At 53.7% G+C, this 18,815-nt stretch overlaps 1 protein-coding gene across 10 annotated transcripts in view; it reads right to left on the reverse strand.

Annotated features, from left to right (window-relative positions):
• The window catches only part of CACNA1G (calcium channel, voltage-dependent, T type, alpha 1G subunit), a 107,896-nt gene extending 103,040 nt beyond the window's left edge, over positions 1–4,856 (reverse strand). For all 10 annotated transcript variants that reach the window (XM_014952049.1, XM_014952057.1, XM_014952017.1 and 7 more), the window contains exons 1-2: positions 4,751–4,856; positions 4,122–4,255 (exon numbers count right to left, since the gene is read on the reverse strand). In XM_014952049.1, the coding sequence (XP_014807535.1) occupies positions 4,122–4,255; positions 4,751–4,843 (227 nt within the window). In that variant the 5' untranslated portion in view covers positions 4,844–4,856. The remainder of the gene's footprint in view (positions 1–4,121; positions 4,256–4,750) is intronic.
• Between the last annotated feature and the right edge of the window lie 13,959 nt (positions 4,857–18,815).

An 18,815-nucleotide genomic window follows, 5' to 3' on the forward strand; every position in this document is an offset into this window, starting at 1 on the left:
TAGAGAGGGCAGAGAGGAACCCTGTAAGTTCTTGTTGTACCAAATTATCCCCCGATTTAAAGACTCTCTCCTGGGAAAACAATTAACCATTGTTGTTTTAGGTTTGCTGTTTGGTTTTGTTGGTTTTTTTTTTTTTGATGAGGACGGTTTAAAGCACAACTCAATCCACTGGGATGCAGAGATTTGGGGAAGTCCTCACCTGGCCAAAATCAAAACAAGCTGGTGGGACCACAAGAATGCAGCTGGGGATGTGGATGGCTCCAGCTGAGGAGCAGGTGGATCTCAACCTGTGGCCACCCTCTTCCTGCAGACCAACCAGAGAAGAGCTCCCTGCCTGGAGGAGCGGGATGCAGAGCGGGTGCTGGGTCCCAAAGCAGCACATCTCCATCCCACAGCTCCAGTTCACCAGCCAGAGCCTAAACTAAATGACTCTGCATATTTTTGGATGTAAACAAGCGCTCATCCTTGATACATCTTTGTCTTTGCGCTCGGAGAGGTCGAAATCGTATTGAATGGTCTTTAGAGGCTGAGAGCTGCCTTGCGACGCCCGTTAACCTTCAAGTGTTCTCTGAAAAGCTAACTCCCCAAATCCTCTTCTTTAAAATAACACAACGTAATTATGTCATTCATCACCTTTTTTTTTTTCTCCTTCCCTTTTCCCCATGCAACTCCTTAACCTACAGCCAAAGCCGTGTTTCACTAAGCTGAGTTTTGATAATACAGCGCTATTCTCATCCCCAGCAAGTTTTACTGTAATTACAGAGATGTGTTGCAGACATTACACACTCTACAATTAGCGCTAATTGCATTACATTGTCACAAAGAAGTCATTTACTCTCCATGAGCTCATGAGATTGGTCTGGACAGTTTAAACAGAGCTGAGAAGTACTTAATGGCATGCCACCAAAGTGGCCGGCAGCGCGGCGGGAGTGATCACAGCACCGGAGCGGCTCTCCCAGCCCTCTGCAAGCAGCAGATTTGGGGCAAATACACCCAAAAAGAAAAAAAAAAAAAGGTTTTGCTATGATTTCAACCACTGACAGGTCCTGAAACTTCTCAAGGAACGGGGAGGATGAAATGCCACAGGGTTTTGGAGGGTATTTTGGAAGCTTCTCCTAGACAGGTGGCGGTTGGGAAGGGTCTCTATGGGAGGTCTGCCCATGGGAGCATACAGCACATCCCACGTGCCCCCCAGTACGACGTACCTGCCCAACCTGATGCCCCACGGACACGGTTTGCTGCTTCTCCTCTCCCCCTGCCATCACTTTCTGCAGCCCAAAGACAGGGAAGTGGCAGGGAGAGCAGGATCCCAGGGACCTGCTGGGCAGCGGGGAGCCCACATTGTCCTGCTGCCTCCCTCCTCCTCTGCCTCGCATGAAAATGGGGAGGAAAAGAACAGGAGGGCAGCAGCAGAGCTGCTTTGTTGTGGTCACCAGGGTCACATCAAAATGTTAGTTTGGAGGTCTCTTCTCCCATCATTTCACTGGGGAACCTAGCTGAAGCCCTTATGTGAGACCTGCATAAAAAAGTGAAGCCCTTTATCGAGTATCCAGCAAATACAGAGGGGATTTGAGCATCACCCCAGCACACACACCTTCCTCCAGGGACACATCTCAGCCCTGGCCCCTTTCCCCACATCACACACCCAGCTCAGATGGAAGATGCCTCCACGTTGAGCTCAGCTCATCCCTTCCTCCTGAGCTCTGCTGTTCACACCCTGGTCTGGATGCTCATCAGGGTAATTAGCCCCCTTTGGGAACCACAGAGCTGCACTCAGGGGCTACTGGAGGAATTTCCCTCCATCTGGTTTTGGGCAACCTGGTCTAGTGGGAGATGTCCCTGTCCAGGGCAGGGGGGTTGGAACTAGATGATCTTGAAGGTCCTTTCCAACCCAAACCATTCTATGATTGGGATTTGACCCTGGAGTGCTTTTTTTCTCTTATTCTTACAGTGTTTTTTTAACTACATCTTGGGTCTAATAACAGGCTTAGGTCCCTGATTTTTTAACTCTGCTACAAAAGTGGCTCTTTTCCTGCAGCCCCTTTGGCTTCCCCAGCACTTGGTGCTGCCGGGGGGGGCTGAGGGAGCCTCCAGGAGGGCAGCGATGGTCCCGGGAGGATGCAGCACCCCAGGATGGATGGGAGAGGGCTGGAGGAGAGCTCAAGGGTGCGAAGGGGAGCAGAGGGAGCAGGCGCTGGGGGAGGAGAGGCTCCGCTTCCTTATTTAAATCCCCTTCGATCCTTCGTCAGCTGAATTGGTTTTGATGGGGCCCAGATGGGGACAATTCGCGCACGCGAAGGAAAGACCCATCATTTAGCAAGAGGCAAAGCCGACCTGGCAGGAGTCACGGGAGCGGTCAAGCCGCGAGGCTGCGAAACCTCTGCAGCAAATAAATGTCTCTGCAGGAAGGCAGCTGGGTCAGAGGGGGGGTCGGTGCCACTCTGTCCTCTGCCCGGGAAGGAGGTGGCTCTTACACACCCAAATGTCCATCCAGGTAGGCAGGAGATCGGACAATATACTTAGGCAAAGCACAGATATATTTTAGCAGTAGGAGTTGGGACAGTCTCTGCTGATGGCCCCCTAGACTGAGGTCCCATCGTGGTGGGTTCTCTATAGAAGCACATCAAGGACAACTCTACTCTGGCTCCAGACGCTTTGCAACCTCAACAGGCTTGGGCTGGGAGGGGAACACAGGAGCACCCCAGGGCAGTAGAGCTGGAAGCAGCCCAGCACCCACCACCATGCCTCCCCAAGCCTCCCCAGGTGGGATACCTGGCCTTGCTTGGGTCTAGTTGTTCATCACAATTCCAGTATAAAAAATAAAGAATATGCAGGGTGGCTTTAGCAGGCTCCAGCCCTTGGTCGTGCTGCTGATGTTTATAACCCTTCCCGAGCCAGTCAGACCCAGGGTCCCACCCTGTCCAATGTCCCATTGCTGAAGCCCTTAACATTGCTCAGAAACTTCAGGAGGAAACTTTGAGCCCTCTCCTAACCCAAGGAGTCAGAGGTTGGTGCAGCTGCAAAGCATGAGCTTGTGACCTCCTGCAGAAGATGGGAGGGGACAGTTACAGCTCTTAGCCTTTCTGCCCTCTATCTCTGCCTCCTGTCTGAGCCATCATCCATCTTTTGGCCTCTGCAGCACTCCATGGCGATGTGCTGGTACACCTGGCACCTCCTTACTGGTTTTACTGGGCCAGTGCTTTGCTTCTCCCAACTGCCTAGCAGAGATGTCTGCCATGACCTTACGGGGCCAGCATGGACCTTATGGACCATAAGCAAAGCCCACCAAGGTGTTGCTCCTTCTTGAGACACACCAAACCCACGCCAGGGAAACAGCCCAGCTGGGAGGGTCCCCTGCTCTTTTCCAGGAAAATCCAGTAAATTTGATCTATCAAAAGAGGAAAAAAACCACTGTTTTCCCAAAGGTTTTTGGGCTCTTGGAGCAGGGAGGGGAGGCGAGGGCCGGTGAGCGATTCGTGTGTCAAAGAAACTCAGCTCACTGGCCGGGGGCCAGGGACTTTTCATGTGGATTTCCAGCCTCTGCCAGGAGACTCTCGGGTGCTGGAAGAGCCTTTAATTCAAACCAGGTGCCTCTGAAAGGAAAACACTCAAAAAAAAGGCAAACTTGGTCGCTTTCCCTCACTAAAAAAGAAAAGTATAATAACGATGGCAATCATGCACATTTCACTGAACTATCCTCCCTGGCACGCCGCTCCGTGCTCCCAGCCGCCTGCTTCACCACCACTTTGCCTGATGGAAACCAAAACCACCAGCGGGGCCGCAGGGGGAAGAGCCGAGCCCATCACCCGGCGAGGAGCCCCAGGGCGCGGGCTGGCCAAAATCCACTACAAACAGCTTTTGTTGCCCTGCCCTCCTCCATGAGCTGAGCGTCAGCTTTCCTCCCGCCAGCTATGGAGAGGACCAGAGGGACCACTGCGGTCCGGGCAGTGATCCCCACCACGGAGCCAGGATGGATAACGCCGACAGCACCGATGCCCAGCAAGTCCCCAGCCTTCACCACCACAAACCAGTCACTCCCTCAACTCCAACGCTTGCCAAGTGGTGCCACAAATGACAACAGAGACACACAGGGAGAGAGGGAGCCGTCACGCAGAGCTTACCCTGCGATGACGATGAAGAAGTCCAGGCGGTTCCACGTGTCTCCCAAGTAGCATTTCTTCCCAAAAATCCCCAGTGCGATCATCTTGACAATCATTTCCACAGCGAAGAAGGCAAAGATGAAATCGTCGAAGCTCTGCAAAAGAAAGGCACGGAGGAGGGATGCTCCTGCATCGCTGCACGCTCGTACCAGGGAAGGGAACTAGAGACCCAAGTCCAACGAAGTCTCCTTTTGCACCACTGACACCTAAAAGCACAGCAGAGGCAGTGCTGCGAGCAGCCTGGTGTCTTTCCCCCAACTCAGTCTGGCCAACAGCACTGGAATAAAGGGACGAGCATATTTTGGGCTCTGCTTTCCCTGCAAACTCGATGGTTAACCCTCCCCAAGCGCTCCAAGCAAGGCTTGGCTACGCTGGAGCCAGCACAGCCTGGCAGGGGCTTTGCCTGGTGACACCATGTGTTCACATGCGAGCACCAAAATCCACATTTTTTTAAGTTCTGGTGCAGGCAGGACCCAGCCATCCCAGGGTACCTCCACCACGGCTGGAGCCAGTTCTGCCACAACTCGGTCCTTCCCACTCCCCATCAACCTGGGGCAGTTTTTAAGGTCAAAGCAGTGGCCGAGCCATACCTGGAGGATCCTGCAGCGCGGCGAGTCGCAGGCGATGTCCTCGCAGGGGTGGAACATGCCCAGCGTCACGCAGTTGAGCAGGATCACCAGCATGCTCACCCTCTCGAACCACCTGCATGGCACCCCGTCAAGGAAGCAACGGAGCATCCGAACGAGCATCCGCGAGCAGCCATTGCTGAATCAGAAAGGTTGTTCTGGCCTTTAAAGCAAGGCCCACGCCACCTTCTCCAGGTTAGAGTTTATCTGGTTTTGCGTGGAGAGCTTGCCTGCCATTTAGATACCTGCACGGCAAACCCATGGTGTGTTCTCCCCACGCTGACATCAGTGGCTACAGCTAATGAGAAAACTGCCATAAAATGAAAGCCGCGTGGTGAAAGTGCTGAGTGCTGATGTAATGGATTAAAAAAATTAAATTAAAAGAACGATATCAACTTTTAGGAAAAGAAAGAACCCACACTGTTAATTTCCTCTTCTGGCATTTTACAGAAAAAGCACTTTAACAACATTACAATTTTCTATTAACCATGTCACAGCTTATCCCAGGGGCGTTACCCTGAAGTCACTGCTCGAACTTTTCATTCCCACTCCAAATTAAGACCGTCAAAACCATTAACTGACTGCCTAAAAACCTTAAGACTGCGAGGGCCAGCAGAGTCCATCCCCTGCCCCAACTGCTGCCTCTTAGAGCAATTTTAAAGAGCCAAGCTGCCAGGACAGACTTGGGATGCTGTTACTTTTGGGGCAGAATAAAGTTGCCGCAGCAAATCCTCATAGCGATGGTTCAAACCTGGCTCCAAATTTTTTCGCAACCTTCTAGGGGGAATTTCCAGCCAAATCCCGACTGCCTAGGGCACAGAGATGTGAAACCCAGGAGCTGGTGCAACGTGGTGCTGGGGTTATCTTCCAGCTTGGCATGGAAAACACCCCAGCGGCTGCCGCGACCCGCAGGCAGCAGCTTCCAGGCTCTAGGAAAATAAGCGTGGCCCTTGTCAGACAAGAGCTTTCGCTGCAACACGGTAGAGGGTGGTGTTTGGGAGCCCGTGCTGTAGCGTTATCAGGCTGGAGAAGAAGAAGGTGAGGATGAATCAGCAGGTGCCTCCCCGCTGGGCGTGCGGGGCTGGAGCTGGCAGCTCCTGCCGCCCATCCTGGGCGAATTCCTGGGAAGTCACATGGGGCTGAGTCACGGGCTCGGTCGCCAGCAATCTGGATCTTTTAATCGGAAGAAATGTTTACAAGATATCGGGATAGACATTCCAACTGTCAGGTTGGGGCTACGGGCTGGAATATTTAGCCCAAATATAGTCCTGCGGGGGCAGGGGCGGAGGGCAGAGCTGGAGGAGGGGGCAGGAGCCGCGGGGGATCCACCAGCATTCCCTGGCTTGGGGGGGGGGCTGGAAAGCATCCCTCCGCAGAGCCAGCCACGTCCACAGCTCTGCCAGTGAGGAACTGCAAAGCCCTTGAGAACATAGAAAGAATTTAAAAAAAAAAAAATCCCTGTAAGATCCCAAAGGGGAGAGGAGGATGCGCCGGCAAGGGCTGTGCGAGGTAGACAGCAGGGAAGGGAGGAGGCTCGGGAGCAGCCTGCTTTGCTGGGTCAAAACCTGCAGAGACAGATGGATGCTTCCCCAGAGAGGCAGCACTTCATGGAAAATCTTCCATGGCAGTGGGGAAGACCCTGTGCTGGGCCTGGCTCTCCTCCACGGGCTCCATCTCAACTGGGCACGGGACCTGGGTGATGCTTTTGCCACCGCAGGCAGCTGCTTGGATGCTGTCTGGGTACCATGAGCTCCTCAGCAAGCAGAGATGGGCACACAACCATGATGTGCATCTGCTTGGAGACACTCTGACCTCACCTCCTCCCTCTCCAAGACCTAGAGCAGCCCTAACACCCACCCAAGGCAGATGAGCAGACCCACGCTCACTGCAGCCCCACACAAAGAGCTGAGCAGTGGCTGAAATGGGAGGAACAGCATGGGATGGCACCAAAGGCACCCTCCTGGTCCTCCCCCGGCACGCCACAGATGGCAAAACCATGGGTGCCCGTCGATGCTCATTAGCATGCTGGCACCAGCACCAGTGACTAATTGCAAGCGGAGGGTAGCCAGGAGAGCACAGCCCCCCTGAGATGCCACAACCCGCTGCACACAGGGAACAAGATGCAGCTGGGAGGGAGATGGGGGGACCAGCACCAAGGCTGCACCCACCAGAGGGTCCCCCCCAGTGCAGGCAGAAAGCAGCACCCACCTGCCTAGAGCCCCAGTGCTCCCCACCTTGGGGTGGGTCCCTGCACGGACACGGCCCCCCCATCCCACCCCCCCAGCTCTGTCCATGCCCCCAGCCCAGGGCTGGTCCCTGCCCTCCCACCCCAACTCCCCTTGTGGGAACAAACATCCCTCAGGCAGGAAAACAGCCTGGGGAAGGGGGGGGACCCGGAAAGCGGGAAGGGATTTTACTTGCTGATGGCAGGTTTTTTTTCCCCCAGCTTTCACCGCAGACCCACTTATCAGCATATCGCTCCCTCAAGCAAATACATTTCAGTCCAATATAACGCTTCACTCTGATTAAATATTCCCAGGACGGGGACTCTGGCAGTGCCAAGGGCAGTATGTTAATGTGCAGCTGAGAGATCAGAAGGTTGGAGGGGGGGGGTATTTTATTTTTTTGCCTTTTTTTTTTTTTTCCAGCTGAATGAAACTTCAAGCTCTTTCTTCTGCTAATGGGATTTTCAGAGGCACACAAAGTGCTGATGGCTACGGCTTTGTACTGATCCTCCTTTGAGCCCAGAGGCTGACAAAGGGAAACTCTTCAATTAGCAAAAAGCAGAAGGTGCTTTATTGAATGCCGCTCGCTGCTGCTGTGTGGGCAGCAAAGGGGCAACCAACGGGGCTTTGGGAAGCACCAGGGACCACACTGGTCCTCGGCCAGCAGCTAAGGAAAGGAGGTGACACCAAAGATGAGGGGCAGTGGTGGCTTTGCCACGGCCTCTCGTCCCGGTGCTGAGCTAAGCCCAAAGCCCACTTTGCATGAGATAAATATTCGCAGGGAGTGGAGCTGCCCCGGGGGGAGTCCTACCCCCTCCTCATGCCGTGCAGGCAGGGAGTGTAGGGCTGATATTTAAAAACAATGAATAATGGGGTTCACACGCACACAGAAGGTGATCAGCCCATTTACTCCATCCCATGGGTGGCAGAGTCCCCGCTTTTCAGGGTCACCAGCTGACAACATTTTTACCATTAACTTGGCCAAGACAGACAGCCAAAACGCTCAGAGATTCCACAAAAAAAAAGGGAAATTATCCAGAAGTCAGTCGCTCGTTATGAAGAGCAGCCTTTGCACAGAGCAGGAGCCCTCAGGCCCCTCCCCACCCCGAGCGATCCCTGCGCTACCTGCCCGCGCTCGGCAGAGCCTGACCTTTCTTAATTAAGAGGCAAGAGCCCCAGATTCAATTAGCCAGCGCTACCCAGCTTAATATAATAAAAAGAGAAAGAGATTGCATTATACTTGCTATGATGTGGTTGCAGAAGTTTGGATCAAATTCACCGGCAAGTGAATTAAATGGGAAGCTGTTGCTCAAGGGCAGCGGCAACCAAGAGGACAGGGAGCACGATGCTCGGTCCATCAGCAGCCCCGGCTCTCTCAGCCAAGCCAGAGCTCACACGCTGCTCCCCGTGTGCTCCTGGGCCTGGGGATGGGATGAGGAGAGTGGGCACCACCATCCTACAGCATCACCCTGTCCCTTCGCAGGGTCCCCCATCACCCTGGGGGTCCCTTCACTGCGGTGGCCGGGCATCGCCGCCAAGGGTCGAGCCAGGGATGAAGGGCAGCATTTGGTGATGCTTTACAGGGACATACTCTTCTAGGGGAATAATATTTCTTTCTTCCCTTGGTGCTCTGCTACTCCCAAGTGGCTTCTGCCATTCCCCCTCTTCTCCTTCCCTGCATCCCTCTCTCTCCTCTCCAGCTCCTTCCCTGACCCCCTCCTCCAGCTCTCCCTAAGTGATGCCAGCGCTCCAGCAAAGCAGCAGCTCCAAGATGCCATCCTGCCATCGCCAGGAGATGGGGTGGGACCCCACAAAAGCCCAGCCAGCGTGATGGGGAGTGGGGCTCTGTGGACAAGGTGGGGACCAATGCCCAGGCAGCTCTGCAGCACCGGGAGCCACAAGGCTGCATCCTACAAGAAACCCCAATCACAGAAATGCATCAAACTGCCTGGATCTGGCCAGATGACACCTCGACTCTGCTCTGCTGCCTGTTTTCTGGGGCAAAGAGACATCGTTTGGACACACGGGCCATAGAAACAATCAGGTCCCTCATCAGCACCCGCAGTCATTTCTCTTGCGCCGGGCAAAGCCTTCGCGCGCCGGGACAGCGGCTGGTATTTGACAAATGTGCTGAAAGCGCTGGCGAGGCCTGGAAATTTTTGTGCAAATGTGATGTGAAAATTGGGTTGAAATGACAGCCTTCCCCTGCAGTGTCACTGAGTCCCACCAGCTTAGGAGTGACACTGGGATAAGCCGCAGACGTTAATGAGAGCGGAGTTTTAGGCTTCATTCATATCAATTCCAGAAATAGCCCCTTTGACAGGAGCATAATGGGACTTCCAGGGTCTGGCCTTTGGGGGGGCGAGAGGAGGCAGGGACTAAAATCCTAAAACATTAATTCAGGCCGTTTGCAAGGGAAGTTAAAAGTCCTCAGAATTAATCTGCCTCACGGATGGAAATAATAACCCCTTCCCAGCTTCGCCTCCGACTGCACCAGGCCAACAGGAAAAAGGTTCTTCATGTCATGCCCAGTTGAAAGGTTATAGGATTCCTATCACAACCATGGACATTAAGTTGGATTGGTTTTTTTCCTTCCATATTCCTTCGAAAGCAAAACCAGCACCCATCTTTTGCTTTTAGCATATGCAGGAAGCATTTGCATCCCCGTGGATGCTGCGTGCCAGAGGTGCTCTCGGAGCATCTTTACCCCATGAACCTCTTGTCTGGCTCTCAGCCGAGCTCTGGCTCGGGACCTGTCTCGGTGTGATCCTGGCACCGTCTCCACCCCACGAGTTTGCCCCCACCGGCTGCTTTTCCAGGCAGGGAAGCTCCTCTCCCTCTGGGGAACGCAAGAGCAGGGAAGATGCAGCAGCTTCACAGCCCTTCTCGCAGCATCACACCGACAGCAAAACTGCTTTTTCCTGGGGGGGTGGATAACCTGCTGTGGGCACGGCAGCCCCGGGCACACTCATCGCACGCATGCGATGGAGCGTGCACCTCCTGCCCCATCATCAGATGCAGGGATTGATGCCAGGAGAGCCCCATCACCAGGGCATTCCTGGAAAGCAAAGCTGAGAGGCGCTTCCCTCCAGTGGGGCTGCGGCAAAGGAGTTTAAAAATTCAAACGTTACTCAGAAAGCATTTCCACGCCTGCCCCATCCCGGGTCACTGCATCTGGCAGCCCAAGCAGATGCTGCCAAGAGGTGGCATGTCCCTGCTCAGCCTGGCACAGCCCTGACATCCCTGTCCACAGGCTCCGAGCCGGGAAAAGGCCAGGCGGGGAGCATCCCTGCCTCCTCACCACTCTGCAGCTCTTCGAAACCTCTTCCCTCGCAGCGCAGCCAGACCCAGGAGGTTACCTGAATTCATGCAGCTTCACAATTAAACCTGGGAAACCAAACCAGGGCCATTATTCACGCCGGTGTTTTTGGCAATTCATTTTGGAAATTCGCTCTGCCACGAAACAGCCGTGCTCTGCTCCAATCTCACCGGTACCATGGGGCCACGGCCACACCATGGTCCCCAAAGGCCCCGTAACACACAACGGCGACTGTAAAGCCCAAAAGTAGAGGGAAAAGGGGATCTGGGGGGAGTAATCATCTTAATCATCTTTTCATTTTTCTCCCAAAGAGTTAAGAACCGCACTGTCGGCTGCAGGCAGGGGATGCTCTCCTCTGCCTCGGAAGCAGCCACCTCTCAAGGGGGATGTAGGATTTGCTCAGCAGCACAGAGGAATCCTGCTCAGCCACCAGGTGATGAAGCAAAGAATGATGCTGTATTTAGAGGGGATGAAGCTTGATAAAAAAAAATTTAAAAAAGATGTTTTGTCAAAAAAAAAATCCTGATGAGGTTCTTATTTGCTTTACTGTTTCGGATATCGTTTCCCCATACCCTTTTAGATTTGTACGGTAAGGTTTTTTCCCAGCAACCAAAAGGGTTTAAAATCTTATTGCTTAAGGAGAGAAAAAAAATGAAGATAAAAAAAAAAATCCTGCAAGCTGAGTGTCTTGCATAATCTCCAAACTTCAGGAGCTGGAGCTTTTAAGAAAAGCCCTACATATCACTTGCAATTAACTCCTGAGCTGGGAGGGCTTGGCTGCTGGCAGCCCGGCCTTGGGACCAGCATCTGCAAGGATGGGTGCTTTGAAAAAATAAGATAAAACGAGATGTCAAGCAGAAACAACTTAGGCTGAATTTTTTCTGGCTTCTCATCCCAGTCCTTCCTTCCTCCTCACGCCTGTCTTGCGATCGCGGAGCAGAGACCCAAGAAACAGCCCAAAAATGGCCCTGTGCAAAGGGCAGAGTCAGTGCATGGTCCCCAGTCCCTGGGTGAGCAGGTCGGGTCAGGGTGGAAGCCCCATGGGGTCAGAAATCACCAACTGATGCCAAATGCTGGGACCCCAACCCTTGCTGCCCCACGGGGTCAGAAATCACCAGCTGATGCCAAATGCTGGGACCCCAACCCTTGCTGCCCCACACCGCCCAAGGGGAGAAGAGAGAAGCAGCCATGAAGCCTTGCTTGCCCAGCCTGAGCCCTGCAGAAGTCCCAGCTCCCCCTGACCTCCCTCTCCCATTACTGCTGACATTTGGGTGGCTTGGGGATGGGTTCTCCCCCCACTCACTTCACCCAAGTGGGGCTGTGGAGGTGGGAGCGTGCCCCGGTGCACATGTGCCTGTCCCCGTCCTCCTCCCAGCTCCCAGCCCAGCCTCCGCACCAGCCATCGCTCCCACGAGGGAGCCCCAGGGATGCTCTCCCTCCCAGCAGCTCACGCCTGGCATTAGTGAAGATGTTGTGAGCAGTAAAACCCTTCCTAATGGACTCCTCCTCTGCCGGAGGGGCCCGGGGCTACCAGCTAAAATACACTAAATATGCCAAAGCCGTTGCTGGTGCTCGATAATATATTTAAGACCTTTTCTCCCACGACGCCTTATGAAGAGCATAGTGGCTGGACACTTAACCCTCAAATATATATATTTTTAAACCCGTTTGCTGCAAACTGTCCCTTAATAGCGCCTGCCTTTGAAGCTCAGTGGAGCAGAAGAGTGGCAGGGCTGGCTGCTCACCATCCACGTCCAGCAATGCCACCCCCTCGTGATGCACAACCCCTGCCGTGGTCCGGGATGGAGGAAAACCCACGGAAACCCAGGTAAATCCTCCAGCACACACAGATGCACCTTCCCCTCATGCTCACGCAGAAAGGCACCTCGTGCAGAGTTGCCAGAGACTCCTCTGTCTCTCTAAAGAGACTCGGGATATTTGGGATACTATTAAGTTTCTACCACCCCTGACTCAGCTTGCTGCATCACTCAAGACAAAACCCGTTATGCAAGGCTCCCTAAACAAGTTGCAGTGAAATCTTTGTAACATCCTACACCGACACATAGTTGGGATATGTCACATATTTGTCTTATTTTGTTCCTTCTTTGTCCTTTTTTTAGTCTCCTTCTACTTTTTTTCCCCCTTGGAAGTACGCTGGTTCCCATGGCAACAGTGATGTTATGGGTATGGACAGAGCTTCAGTGACGTCCACAAGTTCAGTATAAAAGCGGATTTATGTAACAGTTGGTGAAATGAAGGAATTGAAGATGTGGCTCTGCACGGCCACACATGTGGCATCGGTGCTGCCATGCCAGGGATGCTGCACTGGGCAGGCAGGTTCACAACAAAGCGGGAAAGAATGAGAGAAAAGAGAAGAAAGGGATTCCAGACACGTGGGAAGGCGGATCAGCATAAAACTTGCCCTAAACATACATATATATGCATATAATTTTTAAGCTGTATTTTTATGTTTATATAATCATGTATTTCATTGGAGAGCATCTCTCACCCTTCACTGCTGGAGCAGGGGGCAGATAAAGGACCAGGATACTGGCCCTGGGCACAGAAAGCCTCCTCCCTGTGCTCTCCTGGGAGCTGCAGGAGGGCAGCCGGGTCCTCACTACTGCCCCAGCCCCAGAAGCTGGCCAGGATGGAGGCCATGGAGCACTGGCCAACAGTGCCTGCCTCCAATGGCCAGGAAAAGAGATGCCCCCAGAGCCGGTCTTCCCCCAGCAGGGAAGAGGAGCATCTCCAGGAGGCTCCTGCAGGCTTCAAAGCCTGAGCAAAACAGGCACATTTCCTCTTTTTCGCGAGCCTATGATTTAAATCCCTTCCTAGGGCAGTGCACAGATGGAGGGGATGTCTCTCCTCCTCCTCCTCCATCGGTCCCCGAGGAAGAAGCCCAAACAGCTTCCAAAACGAGACATTGCCATGCCCAGAGACACACCACCTCGAGCCCCCGCTCTCCCCGCAGAGGCTTCGCTGGCAGGCACCACGCCGCGCCGAGCCAAAACCCCCCCAGAAAAATCAATGTATTAATAAAGCTGGGGAAGCGACAGGCTGATTATAGCCCTGCTCCATCCCAGGGATGTGCTGGCGAGAACAAACCCCTGCTAATTGTCCTGGCAGCTCCTCCACTTCCCATATGATCCCCGACACGCTCTGGGAAGCCTCCATGAGCTCTCTGCTCCCACCACCACTGGGTTAACCCCCCCCTTAAACAGGAAAAGTGGTGCATGTCCCTGTGGAGCTGAAATAATCCCTATGGAGAAGAAGTATTCCCTGAAAGCATCAGCACCCTGCCTGGCACAGGTGATGGGGGCTCTGTCTCCCTCTGCACCACTCTCCCCTGGGGACCACCCTCTGCCCCCCTCTGGGGGATGCCACCCCCCTGCCCTCAGCCCCCCAAAGCCCTGCCAGCCGCCAGCACCAGCTCGAACCCAATCCCAGGCTATTAAAAATACACGAGGCGAGTGCATGAAAGATTCATCCGGGGCAGGGGATGTCAGCAGCTGCAGGGGGGAGCATGGGAGACGGGACGGCTCTGCAGGGTCAGCAGCAGCTGCTCATTAATTCAGCGCTTCCCTAATCGCCCCGACAAGCGGGCGGTGGGATGGCACCGAGATGCAATAACCAAGGGAGGACCACGAAACCCAGCGAACCCGGGAGAGGCAGCAATTCCAGCCTGTCCTCGCGTTCGCCGCAGCGATCCCAGCTGCAGCTGGAGCTCGGGCAGAGGAGAGGGAATTCCCTCTGCTGACTGCGGGCCAGGGGAAACCTCAGAGGGAAGAGCTGTTAGCGAGGAGCAGGGATGCGAGCGAGCAAAACATATCAGCTCCATCCCCATCCCAGACTCAGGACCGGTCTCTACCCCCTCCCCATCCCTCCCACAGCCCCGTCCCGTCCCTCCGCAGACACCTGGGTGAGGGATGCTCAGGGGTGGGATTTGAGAAATCAGGGTGTGGGACAGGAGTGATGCACTGGAGCAAACATCTATCTGATCTCTAGAGGTGCCTTCCAATTTTGACAATTCCGTGACTCCATGACTCCGTGATCCCACCCCGCGGCACGGCACAGCCCTCGCCCTGCAGTCTCTGTCCTTAACCACAAAGTCCTTACCAAGAGCTCCAGAAATGCCAAATGCCCTCATGCCTGCTCAAAATACCCTTCCCTCTGCTCTTTTCCACCAAGCAGGGGAAATGTGTCCACCACACCACAAGGAAAACACCTTCCAAGGCCCTTAGGGAAGCTCAGACTCTGGGTTTTGTCTCCAAATGTGCAGCTTGGGGTTCAGCAGAGGAAAAGGAGAGAGAAGGGGCAGACACGGCACGATTCCGGGATGAGCCGAAATCACTCAGCTCCCAGCCACATCTGCTGCAGCAAGGTTCTTCTTGTTGCCAGACAAGTATTTTAATTGCAGAAGGGTACAAGCTCAAAGCCCCTGAGGAAACCTGGCCAAACCTCACAGAAAGCTCAGAGGACAAATCCAAGGACAAACCCAGCATCATTTTAACCCTACGGACCGAGACAGGGCAGAAGGGCTGGAGGAATTGCTGCTTCTGAGGGATGCAAACGGCTTAACACCAGGTAGAAGAGTTGGGGGACCACAGACCCTGTGTCCCCACACCTTCTCCCTTCCCCCAGGAGCTTCTCAGGGCAGTGCCCAAGTTGCTGTGATAGGAAGGGTAACCAAAGCACTAATCTCCTTTGGGGTAAACCCTTTTCCAGTGGGAGCTGTGCCCAACCACCAGAGAACCGAGCCCTTTCCACTTACCAGCTTGCATTAGCTAACTCTGGGTAGAAATTTCCGTGCAAAGCTTTGATGAAGAAATACAGCTTTGGGGCAACTCAAACTACCCACAAATTTTTTTGTTTATGTTTTCTGACCTGGCTTCAAGTTGAGGGGAAAAAAAAAATAAATAAAGAATTATGTTTACAAAATCTGAATCTGATGACGATTTTCCAACTGGCCTGCTTGAACGTTTCACTTAGAAACGGAGCCAACAGTTCCTTTCTAAAAAAAACATCAACGTAAAAGACAATATTTTGTGGCAGGTCAAATACTTAATTAGACAGGAACCATCTTGCACACTTCAGATTCTAAAGTCTACAATAAAAAAAAGAGAAAAATAGTGTTTTTCAGTGTAAGCAACACAGAGCATTCACAGTGGGGATGAGCATTAAGAAGGTCATTTTGCAGGTGGGGAAATGGAGGTCGAGGCCACCTTGGCTCCAAACCTGCTGATTTTTCCCCAACGTGACAGAGGTTGCTCCTGCCCATGGCACACAGGGAGGAAGCAGCCGGCTCCTGAGCGCGGCGGGCGATGCTCGTGGAGAACATCTCCAGGAGATGCTCGAGGCACGAGCTGTGCCTGACTCAGTTCTTGAGGTGTCTGCGAGTAAAGTTCGTCTGCGTGAACTGAAACATCTTGACGCCACGTCAAAATACCGCAGTGACTAAACGGGACTAAAAGACATCCCGGGTGTGGGGTTTCTGCAGAAGGACTGGGTGCAGCGGGCTGCTCTCCCCAGGGAAGAGCCATGGCTGGGAGATGGGAGCTGGAGCAGGATGGGGGGCTCAGGCAGGGCTTGCTCCCCAGCCCCTGGTCTAATTGCATGCAAATCCATAGCCAGGAACTCATTAATTAGCATCTCACTGGCAGAGGAGGAGGGAGGGTGGTCAGCACACCCTGCTGTGGAGCAGAGCCCTGCTATGGCACTTGCATGGACACGGTAGGAGATGCCACCTCAAAACACCTCTCTGCCTCCCGCTTCCAAACAGGCACAGCCCAGCCCAACGGGGAGCGAGAGCAGCTCAAAAGCAGGGTCCTTGCCACACACTCCAGCCCAAGCCCTGGGTTGGGCTGGGATATGATGCCCTACACATGCCACATCCCACTGCTTGCCCCAAAACCAAAGCTAGGCACATAGAGAAGATACACAACCCTGAGAAGCAGGCAGAGGGTCCACAGCGGGGTTTGCACAATGGAATTTGCATGGAATATCTCTAGCCTAAGAAAGTTCACAATAAAATAAAAAAAAAAGCAGCTTTTTGGTGAAGTTTAAGGTGCATAGTGTGGAACCTGCATGCAGGGGGGGCACAGCCCTCCTGGTTTCCCCTCCCCATGAGTACAAGAGGAGGTGACAGTGAGGGTGGCAGTGCAGACCCCAGCATTTGCAGATCCTTCTGGGGATCCCAAAGCACAGCTAACCCCCTGAAGGAGCGTTTGGACCAGTAGACAAGCTGCCCAGGGTGCAGGCACAGCACTATGCCAGCGTGCAGGAGAGCTCCCACCGGGCTGAGGGGTGCAGAGACACCCAAGGGTGGGTGCTGAGGACCTGCAGAAGGTCCCACCCCGCAGTGCCACCAGCAGGGATCTGCCCAGCACCCTCCACCCAGCACAACTCAAGTGCGAGTCTATTAAAGGCAAAACACCCCATTTAATTAGCGTCAGGCTTCAAGAGCAGCTGACAAAAGCCAGGAAGCTCAGAGAGGGGATGGCACGTCAGCCGTGATGCCTGGGAGAGACTCCGGCGCGTCAGCAGGGTCCTCTCTGACCCACACAGCTCCTGTGCCAGCAGCGCCACCAGCGTGATGCCACCCGAGCCAAACCTCAACGATTCCACCTTCCAGCTTCTGTCACTGGTGTCACAACCTGGCATTTAAAATGGATTTATTCCATTCATTCATTCCCACAGAATAAGCCCCGGAGGGTGATGAGCCCCCCCTGCCCTGGGAGCTGCTCGGTGTCGGAAAGGAACAGGGTAGAGAGACCCCCACAGCCACAGAGGCTCCATTTCCCCATCCCTTCCAAATCTCATCTCTGCTCAGATGGCTGGGAAAGAGGTCATTTTGAGCCCATTTGGGTGGATATTTCTGTCACTTTGGGGCTCTGTGTCCCGCGGTGAGCCCTGCTGAGGGACTGGGCACTTTCAGTGCTGATGACCTGGCCCTCCCCATCAGCGATGGGTGGGCTGGGACAGAGATGGGAAACGCTCTGGCACTCAGCCCCCGCTAAGCACCTCTCAAACCTTTCCTCTCCAAAACCTTTATTAAACCAAATCCGGATCCAGCAGCAAGATGAGCTCTGTTCCCACGGCCGGATCCGGCCCCGCACACCACTGTGTCCTGGCACAGCCCCAGGCTGCTCTGGAAAACCCCAGCCAAGGCACTTGGCCACTTCAGGAGCTTTAAACCAAACGATTTCTTAATGCTCCTCATCGCTCCAAAACCTTCATGAAAAATGCACCAAAAAACACAGGTTCCCAATCTCCCACACATCACCTGAGCCTCGCTCGCTTTCACTTGGGAAAAGAAACAAGGACAACCTTTTGCAACCCGAAATACCCTCAGAGATGTTCGGTCCCAACCCATTTGATCACCTCCTCACTGGAAACCCAGAGGGATATGGGGAAAAACCCCAAACCCTCGCAGAAACGCCACCGGCAGCGCGAGCGATGGCAGGCTGGGGAGAAGCACTAAGCCCAGCACCACGTGCTGCAGAGCTCTCGGTGTGGACACACCAACCCACTACCAGTTTAAAAGTCAGAGAGTCTCCTGATATTCAGCCACCCCCCGTCCCAGCATGTAATTAAGGCTTCAAGGTGCAAAATTCACCCGCAAGGCTTATCAGGCAGGAGAGAGGACACGGTACAAAGCCAGCCCCTTTGGTTTGGCACACCAGAGACACGACGGCCATTCCTAAGATCCAGCTCTGAATTCTTTTTTTTTTTTTAATATTTTTTCTTTTTTTTTTTTTTTCCCTCTCTGGATGTGACTCATCCTTAGGCGGCATCTCCAGCCAACGCGCTGCTCCTGATGAGCTGCTATTGATTTACTCCATGTGCGGACAAGCTTATAGGGGAATAAGGGCGCCTTGTTCCCCTTCCAGGATCCGCGTGTCTCCGCACATGGAGTTAATTAAGAAAGAGCTCCTTGTGGAGGCAAGCCCTCATCAAAGCCCAGCACCTAACGAAGGCACGCAGCCCACCGCAGCCCAGCACCTTCCACGTCCCCCACCCCAGGGTCTGGGTGATGCTGGGTGGGTGCAAATGGAGCAATGGGGTTGGGGTGCAGCCCCCAAGGAATCACCCCACACCCCCGTGCTGCTCCCCCAGCCCAGACACAAACACGGAGCCCCCCCAAAAGCCTTTCAAAGGGCAGCTCCTCCCAGCCAGCCCCCTGCTCCGGCAGGAGGCTGTAATGGGAGCAAAGCACACTTTAAAAATTAATGTGGAACAAAAGAACTTCCACAAAATAAAAATTGCAGTTTCTTTTCCATTAATAACAAATTACAAGCCTCGCTAAAGAGGCTGCAGGCTCCAGCTCCTGCCCTTCGCTGTCCTGTCTCCCTCTCCCCCCTATCCCACTCTGAATTTTTTTTTTTTTTTTTAATATTTTTTCTTTTTTTTTTTGCCCCCCTCTCTGGATGTGACTCATCCTTAGGCGGCATCTCCAGCCAACGCGCTGCTCCTGATGAGCTGC

The sequence above is a fragment of the Calidris pugnax genome, unplaced genomic scaffold, assembly GCF_001431845.1.
Source record: "Calidris pugnax isolate Ruff unplaced genomic scaffold, ASM143184v1 scaffold9, whole genome shotgun sequence".
In the NCBI taxonomy this organism is placed as follows: domain Eukaryota; kingdom Metazoa; phylum Chordata; class Aves; order Charadriiformes; family Scolopacidae; genus Calidris; species Calidris pugnax.